At 38.2% G+C, this 22819-nt stretch overlaps 1 protein-coding gene and 1 non-coding gene across 4 annotated transcripts in view; both read left to right on the top strand.

Moving 5' to 3' along the window:
• The window catches only part of TANGO6 (transport and golgi organization 6 homolog (Drosophila)), a 183794-nt gene that overhangs the window by 29733 nt on the left and 131242 nt on the right, over positions 1 to 22819 (top strand). For all 3 annotated transcript variants that reach the window (XM_010850962.1, XM_010850963.1, XM_010850961.1), the window contains 5 exons: positions 224 to 306; positions 14768 to 14880; positions 16546 to 16722; positions 19482 to 19608; positions 21334 to 21525. In XM_010850962.1, coding sequence (XP_010849264.1) covers positions 224 to 306; positions 14768 to 14880; positions 16546 to 16722; positions 19482 to 19608; positions 21334 to 21525 — 692 coding nt within the window. The remainder of the gene's footprint in view (positions 1 to 223; positions 307 to 14767; positions 14881 to 16545; positions 16723 to 19481; positions 19609 to 21333; positions 21526 to 22819) is intronic.
• TRNAG-UCC lies at positions 3263 to 3335 on the top strand. The gene has a single exon. It is a non-coding gene; the product is annotated as a tRNA-Gly (tRNA).

Here is a 22819-nt window from a genome sequence, read left to right as displayed (position 1 = left end):
TTGGAAATGCTTTTTTTTCCCCTTTCTTATTGATGCATAAAATAACAATGCATGTTTGTAATCAGTGAAACAGTCTGTGAAATATTGTATTTGAATGGTGCTGTATTATAACCATGTTGATTTTCTAATTTTAGCTGTTAACTTCCCAAACTTTCTAGTAAAGCATTTTTCCTTAGGCTCATTGAGATACTGAGCATGAGTAATTTTGTTTTTTGTCCTTTAGAGATTCTAGAGAGTGACATGGTGCCAGGAACCATTTTGGTGACAGAAGAACAACTTGGCAGATGTATTGAGGATATATATAAGGTTGGTAACTTAAGTCACTAATATTTTTAGTTAATATTTGTAGTTAGTCTTTTAGAATAATTTTGCCTTTTAAACTGATTCTTCAAGATTGGAATTACTAATCTTAAATTCCAAACCATCAAAATCTTTTTACTTTGAAAATTGGAAACTATAAGCTGTTAATTTTATCATTTACTTTGAATCTTAAGCAGTTCAGATTCTCTTAAGTGCATATGCCAGTGATGAAAGCATATCCTTAGAAGAAATTGACAAAGGTATTTGCAATACTGTAGGCTTCCTAAACATGTATGATAATATTGAATCTACTTTATAATTTTTGATAGAATCATCATCATGAAGAAGTAAGTTTGAGTAAATGAGTTATGGAAATGACTTCTTAAATATACAGTAAAAGTGAAAAAATATTTATACAAATTATATGTTCTCTATGATTATAATCTTAAATATATATGAAATACATATTTTTGACAAAAATGAAATCCATTACTGTTAGGCCCAGATGGCATTGGGGTAAATACTCTTCTTTAAAGTTTATTTCAATGCATTTATAATGATATCATACTATTAAAACCATTTACAAGAGTAAATAGCTTTCAGAATTATATTTCATGTAAAAAGGTAAAGCTGCATTGGGAATATTGTTTGGCAGTTCCTTAAAAAGTTAAACGTGGAATTATCATCAGTTCAGTTCAGTTCAGTCGCTCAGTCACGTCCGACTCTTTGCGACCTCGTGTATTGCAGCACGCCAGGCCTCCCTGTCCATCACCAATTCCCGGAGTTTACTCAAACTCATGTCCTTCGAGTTGGTGATGCCATCCAGCCATCTGATCCTCTGTCGTCCCCTTTTCCTGCAGCCTCCAATCCCTCCCAGCATCAGGGTCTTTTCCTATGAGTCAACTCTTTGCATGAGGTGGCCAAAGTATTGGAGTTTCAGCTTCAACATCAGTCCTTCCCACAAACATCCAGGGCTGATCTCCTTTAGGATGGACTGGCTGGATCTCCTTGCAGTCCAAGGGACTCTCAAGAGTCTTCTCCAACACCACAGTTCAAAAGCATCAATTCTATGGTGCTCAGCTTTCTTCACAGTCCAACTCTCACATCCATACATGACCACTGGAAAAACCATAGCCTTGACTAGACTGACCTTTGTTGGCAAAGTAATGTCTCTGCTTTTGAATATGCTGTCTAGGTTGGTCATAACTTTCCTTCCGAGCAGTAAGCGTCTTTTAATTTCATGGCTGCAGTCACCATCTGCAGTAATTTTGGAGCCCAAAAAAGTAAAGTTAGCCACTGTTTCCACTGTTTCCCCATCTATTTGCCATGAAGTGATGGGACCGGATGCCATGATCTTAGTTTTCTGAATGTTGAGCTTTAGGCCAACGTTTTCACTCCTCTTTCACTTTCATCAAGAGGCTCTTTAGTTCTTCTTCACTTCCTGCCATAAGGGTGGTGTCATCTGCATATCTGAGGTTATTGATATTTCTCCCGGCAATCTTGATTCCAGCTTGTGTTTCTTCCAGTCCAGCGTTTCTCATGATGTACTCTGCATATAAGTTAAATAAGCAGGGTGACAATACACAGCCTTGACGTACTCCTTTTCCTATAATTGAGTTATTTGTCTCTTTAAAATGTTTTTAGAATAAATTTTTTTTATAAAACAGCCTTATTGAAATATACTTTACAGATCAAAAAGTAATGTTTTAAGTATATGATTCAGTGATTTTTCAGTAATTTTACAGAGTTGTGAGACTCTCATCACAGTGCAGTTTTAACATTTCTATCACCCCAGAAAGATCCTTAGTGCCTATGTATAGTCACTTTTTGTTCCACCTCTAATCCCTAACAACCACTAATCTGCTCTATATCTCTTTGGATTTGCCTTTTGTGAATATTTTATATGAGGGAATCATGCAACATGTGTTCTTTTGTGACTGGCTTCTTTTTCTCTCTTAGCATTGTGTTTCTGTGGTTCATCCAGGTTGTTGCATGAGTTAGCATTTTGGCCCTTTTTATTGTAAGTAAAATATTTAATCTTATGAATATCTAACATACTCTATTTGTCATCAATTGATGGTCTTTTGCATTAGAGTAAATCTTTTTTTTAGACAACTTTATGAGATATATTTTACATAATATACATTTACCCATTTATAAATCACTGGCCTTTTAGAATATTCACAGATATGTGCAGCTGTCATCACAGTCAGCTTTAGGACATTTGTTACCTCAGAAGAAATCTACACCACTTCCCACATCCCAGCCCTAGGCAGCCACTAATCTACTTTCTGTCTAATATAGATTAACCTGTTCTGAACACTGCATATAAATGGAATCATACAGTATGTAGTCTTTTGTGATTACCTTCTTGCTTCCCTGATAGCCTAGTTGGTAAAGAATCCCCCTGCAATTCAGGAGACCCTGGTTCAATTCCTGGGTTGGGAAGATCTGCTGGAGAAGGGACAGGCTGCCTGCTCCGGCATGCTGGCCTGGAGAATTTCATGGACTGTATAGTCCATAGCATCACAAAGAGTCGGACACAACTCAGTAACTTTCACTTTCACTTAAAATGATGCTTTAAAGGTTCATCTCTATTATAGCATGAAGCAGTACTTCACTCCTTTTCATTGCTGAATAGTATTCTGTTGTAGGTTGTACCTTATTTTGTTTATCCATTCACCGTTTGGTGGACATTTGGGTTATTTCTACATTTTGGCTATTATGAATAATGCTGCTCTGGACATTCATGCATAAGTTATTGTGTGTCATACATTTTTATTTCTCATCCCTGGAAGTGGAATTGCTGTATCATATGGTAATCCTGTGTTTTAATCATTTGAGGTACTGTCAGATCATTTTCCAAAGTGTCTGTACCATTTTACATTGCTCCCAGCAGTGTATAAGGGTATAAAGTTAATCTTAGGTCATGTTGTTTCAGATAAGAAGGCAGATGTGGACTTCCCTGGTGGTCCAGTGGTTAGGACTCTGTACTTCCAATGTAGGGGGCTCAGGTTCAATCCCTGGTCGGGGAGCTATGATCCCAAATGCCATGTGGCATGGCCAAAAAAACCCAAAGGGAAGGCAGATGCTTCTGGTTTGGTTAGGTTTATGCTTTATGTATGATACTAATAAATTGGTAGATATAAATGCATGCTGCTTAAACATTCCAAACTCATTCTCTGTAACAGTCACTTTTCCTAAAGTTTGATGTTTACTAACCTTTTATTAAATTTTGCTGTTGAAAAAAATAGTGTATAACCTTCATAACGTTGACCTGGCACACAAGTACAGAATTAAATTGTTCATGGATAAAACAAGACATGATGATTTAGTGGCTATAATACTGTTTGTTTTTATTTAATGCCTCATTTAGAGACTTATGAAAAGGAAGTTCTTATATCCTGTTCTACCTGTTAGTAGGCAAGTACTTTTCAGATAACATGAAGACAAGAAATTATACAGAACAGTCTAGAAAGCAAAAGTTCTGAATTAAAGAACGAGGCCCAAATAACTTTTAGAAAGATTATCTTCAGTTATATTCCAGCTAAGAAATACTGTGATGAAAAATAGTAAAATAGCCAGGTGTGGAATGTTAGAAAGACTTGAAAGTGCTGGTAGGGATAGGACTAATTTTGACTAAACTTTGGTACAAACTCCTCCTCACAGTGTTCAGTGGAAGTCAACAAATTGCTTTTGAAGAAAAAGAAAGCAAGACAACTTCTTTCTGGCAAGTGAATTGGCCTCTAAAAATCAAAGAGATGGAGAAATAGTCCTGTCCATTTCTCCTGTTCTTGCCCCCCATGAGGGGGGAAAATCCCCTCATAGTGAACAGTTGAGTGAAGTAAAAACTTCCTGAAGAGACAGGCAAAACATTAGTTTGCTGTAGACACTTGATTATGCACAAGGACTGGGACCATCTTGAAAGCAGGAAGGGGTACAGAAGGGTAATTATTCCCTCTACAAGGTTTTGACAGCTCAGCTGCAGAGGGAAAACAGAGAAAATGTGTATGTTGGAGGAAAATGGTAAACATGGGGTAAAATTGAGCAACAAAGAGTATGTTGTCTTTATTAACTTTCTGCTAATACTAAATTATAGAGTACAGCTCAAAGGCAGGAAACAAGGAAAACATCTGGGGTGGTTGAATTGATCCAGCAACTCACTCGGAAACAAGAGAGGGTACAAGAGGGTGTTTTAATTTTAGAGAGGCGTTTGGGAATGTTTCCAGCTCTGGTGTTTGCTCTCTTTCTTTTTGTCTTTTTAACGGACTAATTGAGATGGCACTCACATACCACACAATTTACCCATTTACATGCTTGATTCAGTTTTTTTGGTACATTCACAGTGTTGTGCAGCCATCACCACAATCTGAGTTTAGAATATTTTTATGCCCCTAAAGAATTCCATATCTATTAGCTGCTATCTCCCATTCTCCTTGCTTTGCCCCTAACCCTAGGTGATCACTAATCTACTTTCTATTTCTATAGATTTGCCTATTCTGGATATTTTATGTAAATGAAATTATATAATATGTCGTCTTTTGTAGTTGACTCTTCAGTGTTTGATGGTTTTTTAAAAATATTTTTTTGGCTTTGATTTATGTTTCCCTCATGGCTAATGAGGCATACATACTTCCCTGGTGGCTCAGTGGTAAAGAATCTGCCTGCAATGTAGGAGACACAGGTGCAGTCCCTGGGTTGGAAAGATCCCCTGGAGAAGGAAATGGCTTCCCATTCCAGTATTCTTGCCTGGGACATCCCGTGGACAAAGGAGCCTGGAAGGTTATAGTCCATGGGGTCACAAAAAGAATCAGACCCGACTTAGCAACTAAATAACAACAACGTGGCTAATGATGTTGAACAGCCTGTCATGTGCTTACTGGCCATTTGCATGTCTTCCTTGGAGAAATTTCTAAGAGCCTTTGCCTATTTTTATATTGGGTTATTATCTTTTTGTTATTGGTGGATTGTGGAGTGGGACTCACTGTCACCAGCAGCTTTTTCTGAAGAAATCCTCCTCATCAGTCACTTCTCGGTCTCCACACCTTTGATCTTTCCTTCCCTCTTTCCGAATGAGGAGTTTTTATAGTCTTGATTGCATCAAAGTCTAATGTCTTACTTTGGAGTTTTAAGTCCATTTTATCTTGTTGCTTTACTTGACATTTCGAATTTAACATCCCATGTCACCTGTGTTATGACAGATGTCCAACTGGCTGCTCTCTTAGTCTTACTCAGAGTCCCTCAGTCCTCAGAGCCAGTTTCATCTCTGCTTTATAAGCAGTCCTGATCAGACTGTTTATCTTTTAAAGACCACAGCAGAATTAGAAATAACAGAAGTTAGACTGACTAAGACACAGGGACAACAGCATAGAAGATCAAGAAAGGAGACACAAAAATATACCCCCAAAGGGTATATAATCAGTTGAAAAACAAAGTATTTTGTGTTCAGTGTACTTTGTTTAAGAAGGCAAGAGTTACACATAATTCATCTTAGATATAATTCCTTCCAAAATTGTTAGAATGTAAATACATTTTGGTATTTAAAGGAATCAGCTACCAGCTCTCTGAATGAAAATTTTATGGCAGGAACAATAACAAGGGAAGGCCTTCTTGTACTCGCATCCTTCACATACGGCACGGGCTGGAGCCGGGTGACCCTTGTGGGCCAGGGGGAAAGTTCTTAGCAGGACAGGTAGTATATATACAGGTGCTGGGCGAACTGAAGTGAAAACTTGGCGTAGCCACTTGTACTTGATCTGCATAAATAACTGTCATCATTTCTATGTGTGTGCTTTATTTCTGGTAAAATTAAGCTAAAAAAGGTATATGCCTCTCAAATAGCTTTTAGTTCAGTGGCATTCCTTTCTGTCTCCTGCCTCTGAGTGTCTGGAGCCTGATCTCTAGAATGTTTATATTCTTTTGTCCTCCCTGGTATGAAAGGGATTCATTCGTGTATTTTTCTTTACCTACAGAGGTGAAGAGCGGCCCAGATGGCATGGAGATTGGTTCTGGGTAGGACAGGATAGAAGAATTCCAGTTCTGGGAACTCCCTGGGATTCCGTGGTTAAAACTCCACTCCCAATGCAGGGGGCCTGGTTTGATACCTGACAGGGAAACTAAGATCTCATGCTGTGTGGCACAGCCAAAAAAAGAATTCCAGTTCTTTCTGATAAGCACATTTCTTGCGTTTAAAAGAACTGGCCAGAATCCAATACTGGAGGTGGAGGGATGTTGCCTCTCTTTATTCCTCACTGTGCTTGCCCAAGACTCCCTAATGGCAGAATAAGTTTTAGGATTGGAAAGGCTAGAAAGGACCTAGTTTATTTTCTACATTCTCATTTCCATTTTATCTCTCTGTTTCCAGGTTTAGGAAATCTTGACTTTAATTATCCAAGTCTTTGTCCCACCCCACCCCTGCATCTAATCTTAATGAATTTTTAATGAAAGATTGACCAGTTTATTCCTCCTTCTGAATTTTTAATGATTTGTGTGAAGTAAATTAGAATATTACAATCTTAGAGCTGGAAGGAATTTTAGAAATTATTTAGTGTAATCCTTTTTTTTTCTTAATAGTCTTCATGTTGTAGAGCAGTTTTAGGTTCACAGAAAGATGGAGTGAAAAGTATAGAGTTCCCATGTATCCCCTGCCCCTACATGTGCAAAGCTGCCCCCAGTGTCAACATCCTATACCGGATGGTGTATTTGTCATGGTGGATGAACTGATATTGACATATCAATATCACCCTAAGTCCATAGTTTACATTAAGGTTCACCTTTGATGTGGTACATTCTTTGGGTTTTGACAAATTAATCCCTCCTTTTACAGTAAAGGTAACAAAATCCAAAAGATTGTGAAGTGACTTGTCCCAAACCATACGAGTGAGTGGCAGAGCTGGTCCCAGGACCAATGTTTCCTTCTCTCTTTCTCTCTTACTCTTTCTTTGTTTAGAAAGACAATATTTGCACAAGGTACGAATTTAATAAGTGCCAAAGGCTCTGCAGTGAGACATTAGTCTCCCTTTCACCTGTGGACGCTCCCTAAAGGCAGTCATTCTTTCTGGATGTTTCCGTCTCCTGTTGAACTGTAACCTTGAATAACATGCAGAGGACTGGAAAAAAAAAATCCTTCAAGGATGTGGGAGATTCAAACAGTAAATTTTTTAAATGCTGCAGTTCAGATTCTGTGGTATAATGTAGTGAAAAGCACTTGGCTTTTTGAGTCAAATGGACTTAAGATTGGAATTTGGCTCCAGGGTTGACTATCTAGGTGATGTTAGTTCACTTAAATTTGACACTTGGGTTGCCTACTGGATGAATAAAGTAACTTTTGGTAGGCTCATTATATTCTGTAATAGGTGCTCAAAAAACATCAGTTCCTTTTTGGTTCAGGGAAACTTTTTTTAAAAGACTATTTTATGCATTATGCTCTGAAAGCATGAACAGTGCAAAGTACTATATTAAGTAACTTGCTTGGTTCTTCTGCTTCTTACAAGTCTTAATTAAACTCAGTAAGTGCATTAGAAATTCTGGAACACTACTAATCAAAAGGATCACTGGGATGTTTTAGAAGCCAGCATTTGACTAGTTTAATCTTTAACAGGGGTAAAATCAAGTTCCAGCCTGTACTGAATTTCAGTGTTAGGATTTAGTCAGCTTGATTCTGAATAGCCTCATCATATTTGTATTTCCATACACGTACATCTCTGCAGAAGATAAGGCCATAAATTAAGAAAACCGTTCCATTTACAGTAGCAGCAACAATAATAAAATATTTAGGACTAAATTTAACATTTGCACGTGGCTGTAAATTTTACAAAATATTTTAACATGAATTATCTTAATCAGTGCTTATGCTAAAAGCTTAATGCCTACATTATACGTGAGGAAACTGGGACCTGGAGAGGTTTAAATGTGTTCACTTACTGTGTAGATTTGAGCAACTATATAGGTGGCTGAAACAAAGTTCACACCCATGTTTCCTTTTTTTTTTCAATTAAAGTTTTTACTGAATTTGTTACAATATTGCTTCTGTTTTATGTTTTTTTGGGGGGGTTGTGGCCATAAGACATGTAGGATCTTAGTTTTCCAACCAGGGATTGAACCCACACCCCCTGCATTGGAAGCTTGGAGTCTAAACCAGTGGACTACCAGATGCTCTTTCAGTGCTTCCCGGTGCTTTTGCAGCTACTCTGCAGGGGTGTCTAAGGGATGTGTTTAACAATATGATGGAAGTCTATGAAATGAGCACATGAGGGCTGCTTTCTGTTTTGTTTTGCTTTGAAACAGAAACACATATTTATTCTTAATACTTTTGACTGTTTGTTTCCTCCTAGTTTTTCCTTTCTTTTTAGATTCAGATTTCCAGTCAATCGTTCCAGAGAAATTCAGCCCTCCAGACATGAAGCTAGATGCTGAACAAGTCAATAGAATAAAATCAAACTTCCTGTTCAATCTGCTCTTCCTTCCATGGCTGAAGTTCTGTGATTCTGTTTAGTTAATTTGCATTGACTAATAATTTCTAGATGCTGCAGCTTTTGTTTAAAGAAAAAATGAAAATAGAGAGGGCATTGTAACTTTCCCACAAAAATACAACTTTTGAGAAAGTAAACAGTATCCAGTCTACTTTGTTCACTCTGATTCAGTCAATCAGATGCCAAGAAATTTACCAAGTACCTACTGAATGCCACTCTGCTCAGTTTACAAGTAGGGAAATGATTAAGAATCAGCTGCTACCTTCAAGGAGCTCCCAATCAAGCAAAGAAAGAGTTACAGTAGAGTGTGATTTACAGTTAAGAGCACCCAGAAACATGCCTCTCTTACTTGTCAGAGCAGTAGTCCTCTAGATTTAGATGAAGGATTGTGAGGCTTAACCACAGACGCCTCTTCCCAGGGCTGGATCTGTAATAGTAGGCCAAGATGCATTCCTAAATGGATGTGGAAATCCCCAAAAAGGAACGAGGAAATCCCAAGGCTGCCAGTGGGGTCATTGGTACCCATCTGTCTCCTTGTCTAATCTTTTCTGAGCTGTTTTGGTTTTACTAGATACATACTGGTCTCTTATTTTGCCCCTGTGTCTTGTCCTGTGCACTTATACTGAAACTGAAAAAGTCACAAGTTGTTATAGAAATTCCACTTTTCTTCAAAGCACCATTTTTCACTTATTCTCAGAGAGGCTTTTTCATACCAAATAATTAAAAAGATACCTTAAGAGTCTGTCTCTCCCATCTCTGCTTTAGCTTTCCCATCTCTTGGTATTTTGTTTGGTGATCCCTAGTTGTACAGATACCTTAAGTACCCTTGAGGTACCAGGAAACCTTTCAGCTAAACAGGATTTCATCTTTAGAGTATTAACTTCAGAACTGATGGAACAGAGAGCATGTGAGGAAAGGTTAGAAATTTATTATATCTTAGGCAAGTGTTTCAAGAGTCAGTGTTTCAAATATTTGGGGGTAGGGAGGAATGGTCCATTTTTTTCAACTAGTCTTACTGCTCAGTGGCTGGGGTACCAGAAAAGTATAGACCACCATGAGCAAACTTGCAGTCCAGTCAGAGAATGCTAGATAAGATAGAGAAGAGTTTTAAAGTGTGATTAAACCAACCTCTTTATTTTTCTGAATCTGCCTGCAATGCAGGAGACTCGTGTTTGATCCCTGGGTCAGGAAGATCCTCTGGAGAAGGGAATGGGAGTCCACTCCAGTATTCTTGCCTAGAGAATCCCATGGACAGAGGAGCCTGACAGGTTACAGTCTGTGGAATCGCAAAGAGTCGGGCATGACTGAGTGACTAACATTACTACTACTACTACTTTATTTTTCAGATAAGGAAACTAAGATTCAGAGAAGTCAATTGATTCATGTTAAATCTCTCAACAGGTCAGTGGAAGTATTTACAAGCAATCCTATGTGTAACACACCTGATAGTTTTACTGCTAAAAAAAGGAAACTTCCAAATGATGTGGAACATCTTTATCACAGGAAGAAATAAGATAACAAGTATTAGATTGTGTTTCAGAACTTGAATCCCCATCCCACTTTGCCTCCTAGTGAGCAGGGAAGACTGTGCCCTAGAAAGAGACTGCATATAAGCATAGTCCAAGGAAATTCCACAACATTTGGGTATTAGAGCACAGAGGTAGGGCAGTCAGATCCTCCCCTTGGTTGGGCAGGAACAACTTACCTATTGTGTTTTTGTTGCTTCTTCAGTTGGTATTGTCACCAGCCTAGTGTGCACGCGATTAGGAGGAAAACCGGCCCCAACAGTTTTTTCCATCTGTGGTGTGATTTCATTGCGAGGGTTTTTTCCCCCTAGTGCATTTGGTCCTTGTCAGTGCTGGCACCAAGAGATCGCTTTGCAGCATTGGCTGAATCAGCCCAGCCTTCCGTGTCCCTTTGTGGTTCACTGAATTCTGGATACTACAAGTCAGGGATGTGGAACATCCACATTAAGGGGAAAGTGACCAGATTTCACTTTGGGAGCGTAAATGGAAGGTAATGTTAGATGCCAGGTGCAGACCACACTGTTAACCTGCATGTGAGGCAAGACATTGGAAGGAGGGGGCTGTCCTTGGAAGAGACTGGCTACATTGTGGCCCTGGAGATTTATGGCAACCTTGATAGAAAGGGGCTATATAAGTTTCTTAGTAGAAGGAAGAGGAGGCCACACAGAGGTGCTGTCCATGGTGCCACTGGGAGCTTCAGACCTACTTTGCAGAGGTTGCAGAAACAGGGCCATTAATAGCCTAACAAGCTGGGATCCACTGATTCTGAGGGGCTCCAGCAGGGATAAAGTTGGTACGGGTTAGGGATTGAAGAAAGAAAAATACTATGCACAAGAGATCAGTATTGAGAGGCCATGGGGTATATGCTTTGCTCCTTTTTTTTTTTTTTTTTACTGTGATAAAACACACATAACATAAAATTATACATTTTACATTAAAATGTATAATTCAGTGGCATTCACAGTGTTGCACAGCCATCATCACCACTGGCTAGTTCCAGAACTTTTTCATCATCCCAAATGTAAACCCCATACCCATTAAGCATTTGGTTCCCACTTCTCCCTCCCTTCAACCCTGGGAGCTGCTAATCTGTTTTCTGTCTCTAGGTTGTGCATGGCTTTTATGTTAGACAGATGTGGGTTCATCCTGGCCCTGCCATTTCCTAACAGTCTGCCTTTGCCCACCTAACTTCGCTTCTCTGAGCCTCAGTTTTCCACGGTTTTAGAATAAGAATAAAATGCTTAACTTGCAAGACTCTTGTGAGGATTGATTATATGTTAAATATTTAGCTGAATACCTGGTTCATTCTTGAGGAGACGTGCAATAAATGGTTGTTGCTGATTGCTTAATAAAAGCGGTAACAGTTGGGTGCCTTTAAATTGTATACTGCTGCGTTTCAACTGCTTATTCACCAAAAATTCAGGTAACACAACTTAATCATCTATTCGTACAGGTGCTAAAGTAGGAAACTTGACTTCTGCCTTCCAGGCTAGTTGAAGAGGTCAGAGATAACTGTATATGCAAGGACCGATTATATGTTACAAGCTCTAAAATGCTTCTGGAATTTATAGAAGAAAAGTCATTGATGGTGATTATTTGCTTAATGGTTATTTGAATTAGAGAATGAATGAATGGACTGTTGAACAATGAACTAATAGAGCAGGCCTATGGAAGAGGTAGAACTTAAGCTGGATCAATTTCATAAGTACCACTGCCTGTCTTTCATCTGTAAAATGCTGTCTGATCATTAGGATGCAGAGCAATTGTAGGGTGGATTTAAAAAAAAAAACAGATTTTGATGATTGTTTTAGATGATCAGTCCAAAATTTTTGGAAAATAGATATACTTCCAGTAAGGACATTTAAAGAGAAATAAATTGGAGCTCAGTCCAAGGAAGAATTTTAACTGAATGAATGTTGAAAGGGAGGTGACAATCCTGTTTGTATCAAGCAGAAGTCATTCAAGTTCTTTGAATGCTCATAGAAAAAGCTAATTGATCAGTTTGAGCCAAAGGAGACTTTCAGTCTTTCTACTTTGAAAAAATTTTTTTTCTCTGTTCTTATCTATGGACTTAATGGTTTATTAGTTGGTGACTTGATAAGAGTTACTCTTAATTTCTCCCTCTTTTCACATGGTCTTCCCCTCATCACTCTCTGTCCTTTTAAACTTGTTTTTCTTCCTAGCATTTTCACTACCTGATATTTTATATTTGTTTAGTTTCTGTCCTCTCGCTAGAATGAAGCAGATGATTTGTTTCCCACTATATCCTTAGAACCACGAATATGTCTCACAAAATTGGCACTCAGTAAACATGTGCTCCACCTTTATGTAAAAATGGATAACATTTTCATTTGTATAAGTTAACTACAGTTTTTTCTGTTCCTTCTAAGAAAATATAGAAAAGTATTAGAAGAGAATTTAAGCATTGGAGGAATTTATCAACAACAGCATACCCTCTGAGAGATGTGCTTGATATGAATTCATGTTAAAGTTTGAAGTGCTTTGGCCCAGTAAATAATACAGATTTAGCTTCATTTGTTTTTTAGTTTTTTGTGTTGAAGATGCTGGTAAGGAAGGATGGCTCCACAGGGATTACCTCTGGGAACACACAATCCAGAGCCAAACAATAGGCCCTTACGTTATCTGGGGGATCTCCTTTTTTACCTCCTGTAATTTGTGATATCATAATTAGGCCTGCATATTATTTCTGAACACTGCCATACAATGTACCTCATTTAGCTGGGCTTATGGAGATTAGATCATGCACAGGAAGCTGGCTCCTTCGTTATCAGGCTCCACAGAGGAGTTGGGAGGCTTAAGGAGTATGAAAAATTAGGGTTGATTTAAAGGGACAGGGTTCTCTGGAAAAGCACAGAGATTTTTCCAGCTTGTGCCTCCTTGACCTTTAGTTTCCCATCATTGATTTCCACCTCACTCCTCTTTGTGTTAATTAGGGCCTCTTCTAAGTTTTCCTTTCTTCACCCTTTAAGATAGGTCTGCTTGTAGAGAGCAGACATGCAGACACCTTGGAGGAAGCGGAAGGCGAGACAAATTGGGAGAGCAGGATTGACATATATGTACTACCGTGTGTAAAGTAGCTAGTGGGAAGCTGCTGTATGGCACAGGGAGTCTCAGCTGGAATGTATGCAAACGTAGAGTTGATTCACTTGTACAGCAGAAACTAGCACAATATTGTAAACCAATTATACTAAAAAAAAAATAGGTCTGCTAATACAGACTTTGTGAGATTGTTATAATTTCAATGAGCCAGCTCTTTAAAAGAATCTAACCTGGTACCTGGAAGATAAAAATCCTAGCATAGTTCCTGGAACACATATGTGTGCTCCATTGTCAAGTGTGTAATCATCGTCAGAGCCTCTTTTTTCTTCTTTTATTATTATTACAGTTGACACCATCAGGTTTTAGTTAATTTATTAGAATAGAATTAAGTACATTTTAAAATCCTATTATGCTTGATTGGAGTTTTGAATAGCATTTTAGCACTTTGTAAGGTATTTTAAATTATCCACCTTGAATAATAACAACAGTATTATTGTTTTAACTCATTTTATTCTTCCTGTTAGATCACAAGCAATGAAAGAGAACAATTTTTCTTCACCTTGATATTCAGAGTAGTGCAGTGCCTAGAACAGTAGTTTGATTCCAGTATGTATTCAGAAAAGTTTGTTGAATCCTTTTTGAAAGGTACAAATAAAATATTTAACATAGTTATTGTTAATAAGCTTCAGCATCCTCACACACTTAACCCTATAAAGCCAGTGCAGATTTAGGTGCACATTGATTGAACTAGGGAGAATAGGACTTGCCCATGTGGCAGTCACATCTGGAGAATGACAAATCTAGGGACTTCCCCTTGTCGTCCAGTTGCTGAGACTCTGTGCTCCCAATGCCAGGGGCCCGGGGTTCAATCCCTGGTCAGGGAACTAGATCCCACGTGCCACAGGTAGAAGATTCTGCATGCTGCAACTAAGACGCAGCACAGCCAAATAAATAAATAAAAACAAATAAAAAAAAGGACAAACCTAGAGCAAACTTTTATTTTGCTTTTTTTTCTTTCAAATCTAGTCTTAAGCTTTTCTGTTTGCTTGTTAGTCCTAGTAGCAGGGCCTTTAGCAGTAAGATAACTATTGTATAGATGAATAGTAGATGAGGAGGCTCTGAGCTAGTCAGAAGTAGGAAAGGAATAGGTCAGAAAATGGGTCCATCTGCCTGGTTCCCCAGCAGTTCTTCAGGCTGCATGCATGAAGGGTGATACTTCATTTCAGTCTCGCTGTGTTTCAACCTGTCTGCCAATCTCAGGTGTTTTCCTTAGCCTTAGACTTAAAAATGTTCACCTTAGGACTGGAGTGTTACTTAAGGTAAGCCTTCAGCCCTGCTGATATGTGTGCGGTGTTTGATTCCCATTCCTCAGGCCTTGCACTCACTGTACCGCTGTGTCCTTTTCCCTAGGTGTATGTGGTCGGGAATGAACCTTTATCAGTTTTGGTGGATTCTCTGCTTCCTGTCCTGGGAGTCCTCTTCTCTCTTTACTGTTTTACCAAGCAGAGCGTGTCTCATCTAAGGTAAACAACCTGGAGAACCTTCTTGTTTGTAAACAGTGAAGTCTTTCTTGCATGTTGTTCTTCTTTTGAATATGACTTATGCCCCTTCGTAGTTGTTTTTTATTTTTTCTTTCAAGGTCAGAAAAACTTCTGACAGTCCTCTAGAAAAGAAAGAGTGCTTTGCAGATTGCAGGGGAATTGGATTTAGTTTCTAGAATGACCTTCCTCAGCCTCTGTTTTAGACATCAGAGGGAAAATCTCTGTACACATATGAGCATGCCCCTGTTTGACCAGTGAACAATACTGCTACTGTATGTCTGGGGAGGAGGAAATAGAGGTTAGACCATGAACACCTTGTGAGCAATTAGAAATCAAGTTTGGGAAACCTGGATCTGAATGTGGCACTCTGTAATTTAGGCCTGGATTTGGTGTTTGTGCACAGTGTTAATGAGAAAGAAGGAGTTCCTCAGTCATCCAGAAAATAATCTTCTGTATTGAAATTTAAGTGGGACTCATTATGTATAGACACTGTTCTCACAGTGATGTGTGTTGTTTCTCTCTCCTTATTAGACTTAAATTGGAAGATTGGGATTGACACATACACACTACTAGGTATAAAATAGATAATAAGGACCTGCTGTATAGCACAGGGAACTCTACCCAATACTCGATAACGGCCTATATGGGAAAAGAACCTTAAAAAAGGGTGGATATATGTATAACTAATTCAGTTAGCTATACACCTGGAACTAATACAACATTGCAAATCAACTATACTCCAACAAAAATTTAAAAAATTTCTATCCTTTCCAAAGTCCTACAGAATTCTGATTTTTGGTGTTTGGAAATCCCCCCATATGTAATCTCATACACAGTAATATTATCTTCTTCATAGGGTTATTATGAAGACTAACTATATTGAAGTAAGTGTATAGCACTGTCCTTGGCAAATTATAAGCTCAATAAATAGTCATTATCATCATCATTGTTAACTGATAAAGGGAAGTACTCAGTCTGGCATATTATTCACAGCTTACATATTGCCTTTTGGTTAGGGTGTCACTGAAGCCTACAGCCATGAGGGAAGTGACAAGAGAAAGTGCATTGGAAGATGGAGGGTATAAATGTGTGAATTTGGCTTCTGAAGACCATTCCTATAATAACTCTTGTTCTAGTTTTGAAATTGAAGTCCTCACAGCACTATCATGTCTCATCAGACTGAGAAGGAAGAAGCAAACGTTTATTCCACTTCTCTCCTGGTTGACTGGCACAGATAAGAGGGGATAAGGAATCAGCAAGAATTTGCTGGTGTACTATTTCTTGGTCACCAGTTATTGGTCCCATTGACGGTAGATGGTTTGATCCGTGCCAGCATTCTTTCACAGTGCCTGGTTCAAAGGCAGTGAGTACACTTGGAATTAACAAAAAAAACCACGTGGGGCTCATGTGTCATATCAGAGCTGCTTCTACAGCCAGAGATTAGTCAGTCGCTCATCAAATTTCAGGATGTTTGCTTTCTGAAATTCTTAAGCATAGTTTCCGCTCCCACACGTCAGTAATACTAGGTGATTGTGCCAGCGTTTAGAATGCATGGAACCTGACAGTCATTCTTTCTTTTTCTGTGTTAACTTGTTAGACATGTAGAGTATGATGACAAGCTCATTTATAACTGCTTTTTTCTGCCAGGTCACTTTGCCAAGAGATCTTATTATGGATTCTGGGGAGACTGGAGAGAAAGAAGGCAATTGCTAGCCTGAAAGGATTTGCAGGGTTGGACAAATCTGTGCCCGCTCTCCATTCTCTATGCCACTTTAGAGCTGCCACTCAGGGCGGCATTATGATCACCATCAAAGAGGCCTTTTGGTGAGTCCACCCATTCTTTGCTCTCTCTTCAGATTTAATTGTACCCAAAAGGCTGTTCTATGACTTGTCCACTAAGGGGCGCTGATAGAAAGGAAACCAGAAATTAGCAGCTGAGGTGTTATTTATAATCTCTAAGTGAAAGGTGACCCTTAAATGATCCTCCAGGTTTTTCCTAGATGCTAACTAATAGGTGCAGTTTACTGCAGTCTCACAGCTCTGTTTCATAACAAGCCCACTTATTTCGCAGAGTCTTTGCCAGTGAATCAGAGTAATTGGCAAACACCTTTCACCCTCAACACTATAACAATCCAGTTCTCTTTCTGACATTCAAAATGGTATATGTGTGTTCAGAGTCAGACTTACTCCTAAGGGAAATTCTCTCAGAGCACTCTTACGGTAATTTTGTGATAGAGGTTTGTTTCTCTTAGGGATTGTTTAGAAAGCAGCTAACTGATGTTAGTGGAATGGATAATTTATTTCTCCTATGTCTCACAAATGTATTTTACATTATTTCCGTTTTCTGGGTGATATGTGTATATGTTACCACCTCAGAACATAAATTCTTGTTGATCAGAGTCCATGTAATATTTAACTGGTGGCAGCTGCTCTACTCAAATGTCATATCACATTCAAAGTCCTGCTGTTTGTTAAAGTGTTTAAGTCTAATATTTTTATTCATGGTCAGCTTGATTAAGTTTTTTTTTTTTTTTGGTTTTAAAACACGTATTCAATCAGAAAATTTTTCTGTTTTTCGAACAGAAAAAAAATATTGATTGCAAATAGAACCATCAGTGTAGGTTTTGCAGTTACAACTATGCCCCTGAACAAAGGGAGCTTAATATTTTTTGTCATTTTTATTTAAAACCACTTTGGAACAGTTTAGAACCAATTTAGTGACTGCATAGAAAATTTCATAGTATTTGACTTATCAGCAGTTAAAACTTAGTGCTATCTTAACAAGTCTTTAGTGCAAGTATGTCAAAATCAATAGTTTCTATTGAAACTATAGTTTCTCTCTTTGGCAGGAAAAAAAGTAAATAGGCAGTGATAGAATGAATCTCCGTTCACTGCCAGAAGCGATAGATCCTTAACTAGGGGTCTCTACATGGACTTCTGAGACTCTATAATCCCCTTGAAATTACACACAAGGGATTTTTTATATGCAAATACAGATTCTTTGCTGAAAATAGGGTCCATAGCTTCCATTACATATTGAAGACACTCCATTTCTCCAGTAAGTTGACACTGTACCAGACTGGGATGGTGGGGTGGTGGTGGTGTCTGGTGTGTGTGTTTACGATTTCTTTTAAAACTGCTCATGGTGTTCATCCCCCAAGCCCGTGGTCTTTATCGCCACTTACCTTTCACTCCACCATTCTGCCCAGCAGCATTAGTTATCAATAAGAAGTCTGATTAAAGAAACTAGAAGAGCAGCTTAGATTTTATCATCTTTGGATCCAGAATTTTTACTTTTCTGGAGCTAAATATGACTATTTGAAATTGATTCTTCCATTGCAGTTTTAAGAATGAATAAAACAATGCTTCTGAAGGTAATTGTTAGCATGTCTTTTTTTATTTTTTAAAGAATCTTTGAATATGGCATTTCATTTTGATAAGATCGTTCACAGAAGGTTAGACACAATTTCAGCTTTTCTTCTAACTTAAAATGTGTTGGAGATAACATGAATGATCTCTAAAATATAGGATAATATAGGAAGTAATCCTAAACTTAACTTCTAGGTGATTCATTCTACTAAAGGATTATAAATACTATGTTACTAGTGAACCAGCAGATTGGGACATACTGCCCAGTGAGACTGTTTGCTAAATTAACTTTAATAATTGTACTTTTCACTGAAATGAAGCAACACCTGTCATTTTTTCCCTCAATTTAATCTGAAAGAAGTTTTGTTCTTTCATCACAAAAATAGTAAATGTTCTTTGTATAATATAAAAAAGCATAAAGAGGAAACAAAAGTTACCAACTGTCCTAATCACAGTTTACACGATTTTAGCGTCTTGTTTTTAGTGTATCTTCTGTACCTTTGTATTTATTTACGTGATATAGTATAAGAATATTATATGTTGGCTTTTTCACTTGTCTGATGAATGAAAACTAGAAGCCATAGTACCTTATGAGAATTTTCCTTAAACTTTTTGCAGAAATCACAACACTGTTTTTGATAATTTAGCCACAGTATTACTTGGAAATTCAGCCTGCTCAGTTTTCTGAATCTATGGATTTTTACAAGTCAACAATTGGCTCACTGAGATTGACTGAATCTCTTCCTATGAAGATTATGTCTTTTTCCCACTGCTCATAACCCTTAGCAGCTCATTGAAAAAAATCCAAGCTCCTTTGACTGGCATCCAACATTCTCTGTGGTCTGGCCTCACTTTTCAGCCTTCTCTTGTCTCTTCTCTTCTTCAGGAACCAGAATATATGCATAAACCTGTACTTTAATTCCTCATTGCATTTGAGCTTATTGAAATAATATCAATAGTGATCTTTCCACGTCCATCTTCAAATGAATCTTTTCCCCATTTGAGCAAATGACTATACAAAACATGATAGCCTAGCTTCTGAGAATAAATAACTTTTTCAGCATGGAGAAACAGGAAAATAATTTAAACATTTTTGAGCTTTATAATGATTTACTGTATGAAATTAACATGTTACTTTAGAAGATTATTAATGGGGTCTCCAAAAAAAAAAAAAAAGGATAGCTCTGGGAAATAAATCTCCCCCTGCATTGCAGTGATGAAGATGAAGCCCTGTACCAAAAGGTGTCCTCAGAGCAGTGCCGAGTGGAGCACCTTGGGGGCTTGCTGTCCCATTGCCAGGAATGTGGTTTAGCAGGTGACTTCTTCATCTTCTGCTTGAAGGTAAGAATTGTGTATAGCTCACTGTCATTTTTATTCTAGGGTAGTATCAGGAGCACCTTTGAATTTGCCAGGCAGTCATAATTTTAGGTTCTAAAATTAGGTCTTAATTTAGGAGAAATAAAGTTCATAGGGTAATATTTTCTTTTCAGTAGCGTTTGGTTCAGTCAAAAAGAAATTTACCTTCAGCAGTATACATAGGATCGAGCTCCTTTGCGAGGTAATCTCCACTGAATTTTTAGAGATGACCAAAGTAAAGCGATTGATCTACGAAAGGGTTAATCTTTGCTCTGTGTTGACAGTAAGAACTCTTTTGAAGTTAATAGCAGGTTTTACAGCTGTGGAATAATCCCTCATCCTTTCTGACTGTTGTTTTGTCAGGTATTTGCAAAGGAGATTTAGCAGTTCTGCCCCTCTCATTTCATTTTGTAGCCACTTGAAGCCTTTTCCGGGTTTATTTCTTAGTCTGGTGGCTTTGTTTTCTTTTGCTCTAATGTCAGTAACTTATACCCTGTTACTCCTTATTTGCATTGTTAGAGACCATGAATCAGTGTCTCTGATGCCCTGTCATTGATCTCTGCCTTCTTTGGTATTTTCCCTAAAGAAAATGTCCACTCTAAGAGAATGTCTTTGGAGTTTAAGGTTGGTGTGGGTTGGGAGAATGAGAGGAGGAAATCAGGGCTAACGTTCCTAGAATTGAAGTGGGGGATACTTTTTTGAGGTTTCTCACCTCTCTTATTCACATTCATACCCCTGTGCAGCCACTCACTGTAAATAACATCCCAAGAAAATATTCTCCTAATTGGATGATTTTTTAAAATTTGTTTCAAAAAGTCAAAGGGCTTTGCTCTGAACCAAAGTTCCTCTACCTTGGTGCTATTGACATGTTGGGCTAGGTATTTGTTTCTTTGAGTGGGGGCTTCCTGTCCATCATAGGATGTTTACCAGCATCCCCGACCTCTACTCAGAGATGTCTGTGTCATCTCCCAGTTATGACAACCAAAAATGTCCCTCAGCATTGCTAAATGCCCACTGGAGAGCAAAATTGCCCAGAAACAGTTGGGCACCACTGCTCTAAACTGTCAGTTATTAATACTGTGGTTAAAGTATTCATTATTATGGAACTTAAGGTTTTCCTTTCCCACGGAAATTTACAGATGAAAGCTAGGGAAAATCTTATAAAACCCACAGTAATGAATTACCTGTTAGTAGAAGTTCAGTTCTGAATATCCTAGGGAAAAAGAACTCTGGTGGTAAAAGCATCTAATAGTCACTGAAAAGGGTTTGGAAATGTTATATGACCTCAGTTCAAGGGAGGCTAGTGGTAGAGATCATAAAAATAGTGATAAAGTAAGTAGTTTGTCAGGCTAGTTCTTTGTGTGTGTTTATGATTTTTATTGTGAAGTTTATCATTTTCATATACTTGGCACATTGATATATGTATTACTCTGCAGCTTACCTCTTCCATTCAGTTGTGTTTTTAAGATTATATTGATATCTGTGTAGATCTAGTTCATTTATTTCAACTGCTGCAATATAGTAAATACATCACAGCTTATTCATTCTCTTATCGAAGGACATTTGTTTCCAGTTTTTGGCTATTATAACTAATGCTGTAATGAACAGAGACTGGTTCTCCATATATACATTTCAAATGAGTTTTCTGTTTTTAAAGTCCTTAGTTCTGTAGGATTTTTCTTTACTTTTTCTTTTCTCCCACACTGATAGGAATTAACTCACGTGGCTGTGGAAGATGAAACAGAGTTAAAAATGAAGTCTTTCTCCAACAAAAGCCTTTTGGAATTAGAACAGCACCAGACTCTTCTGGTGGAAGGTCAGGAGCGGAAGCTGCTGGTTCTCCAACTGGTGGCTCTTCTGTGTGAGAGAATGTCTGAGCAGATATTCACCAACATCACTCAGGTCAGTGGCTGCCACATAACGGATCCCAGCCTGGTGGTATTTGTCTGTTTTGGTTTCTTTCATTCTTTCCCAAAGATATTTTTTAAAATGTCACTCAGAGTGTGTTTTGATGACACTTGTATTAGTGTTACACCTGGAATTCTGGTTAAAAGTAAATTACTGAGCCACACCAGACTAAGAGAATCAGTACTTTCATAGGTCCTGGGAATTGTCATGTTTAACAAGCTCTTGAAGTGGTTCTTGTGCACATAAAACAGAACTGTTTTAAATATTTATATATCTTAGTGGTTTTCAACTTTTGGTGCAAATAAATTGCCTGGGATCTTTTTCCTAATATTGATGCCCAGCCCACTTTTAGAAATTCTGATTCAGTATGTCTACATTAGAGTCTGGGCATATGTATTTTTTATTTTAAGCTCCATAGATAATTTTAATGTACACTAAAAGTTGAGAATGAGGGACTTCTCTGGCAGTCCAGTTGTTAGGACTCTGGCCTTTCAATGCAGAGTGCACGGGTTCAACCCCTGGTCTGGGAACTAAGATCCTGTAAGCTATATGTCATGGCAGGAAAAAAAAAAATGTTGAGAATGATTAAAACTCAAATTTGAAAAAAAAAATCACTAATGATCACATTGAATTTTATAGGTCCTCTAACAGCTTATCACAACCTGTGAAGTGTTTTTGTTGCCTTTTTATTTTGCCAATGAAGTTTACAGATTTTATTTAGTGCCTTCAGGATCAAGTAACTGTGGATCAGATCAGTGCTTGAATTTAATGGCTCAGCCTTTTTTTTTTTTTTTGGCCAGCGTTTTTTACATACATATATATTTATTTATTTATTTTTGGCGGTGCTGGATGTTTACTACTGAAAGGGCTTTTCTCTAGCTGCAGCGAGCAAGGGCTACTCTTCATTGCAGTGCACAGGCTTCTCATTGCAGTGGCTTCTCTTGTTGTGGAGCATGGTCTCTGGGGCCTGCAGGCTTCAATAGCTGTGGCACACGGACTCAGTGGTTGAGCTCAGGGGCTCTAGAACATGGCTTAATAGTTGTGGTGCATGGGCTTAGCTGCTCCACAGCATGAGGGATCTTCCTGGACCAGGGAATGAATGTGTCTCCTGCATTGCTAAGCAGATTCTTTACCTCTGAGCCACTAGGGAAACCTTTTGCCAGCATTTTTTAAAAGTAGGAATTAAAAGTACTAAAGCATAGGCAGTGTAGTCATATTTTACCCTTTACCACAGTTGGTTGTGGCTTGGTTGGTGAATAATCAGCTGTAAGATGGTCTGATTGTCACA

The sequence above is a fragment of the Bison bison genome, unplaced genomic scaffold, assembly GCF_000754665.1.
Source record: "Bison bison bison isolate TAMUID 2011002044 unplaced genomic scaffold, Bison_UMD1.0 scf7180017864297, whole genome shotgun sequence".
NCBI lineage: Eukaryota > Metazoa > Chordata > Mammalia > Artiodactyla > Bovidae > Bison > Bison bison.
Note: the sequence above shows the minus strand (reverse complement) of the source record. Positions and strands in the feature narration are given on the sequence as shown.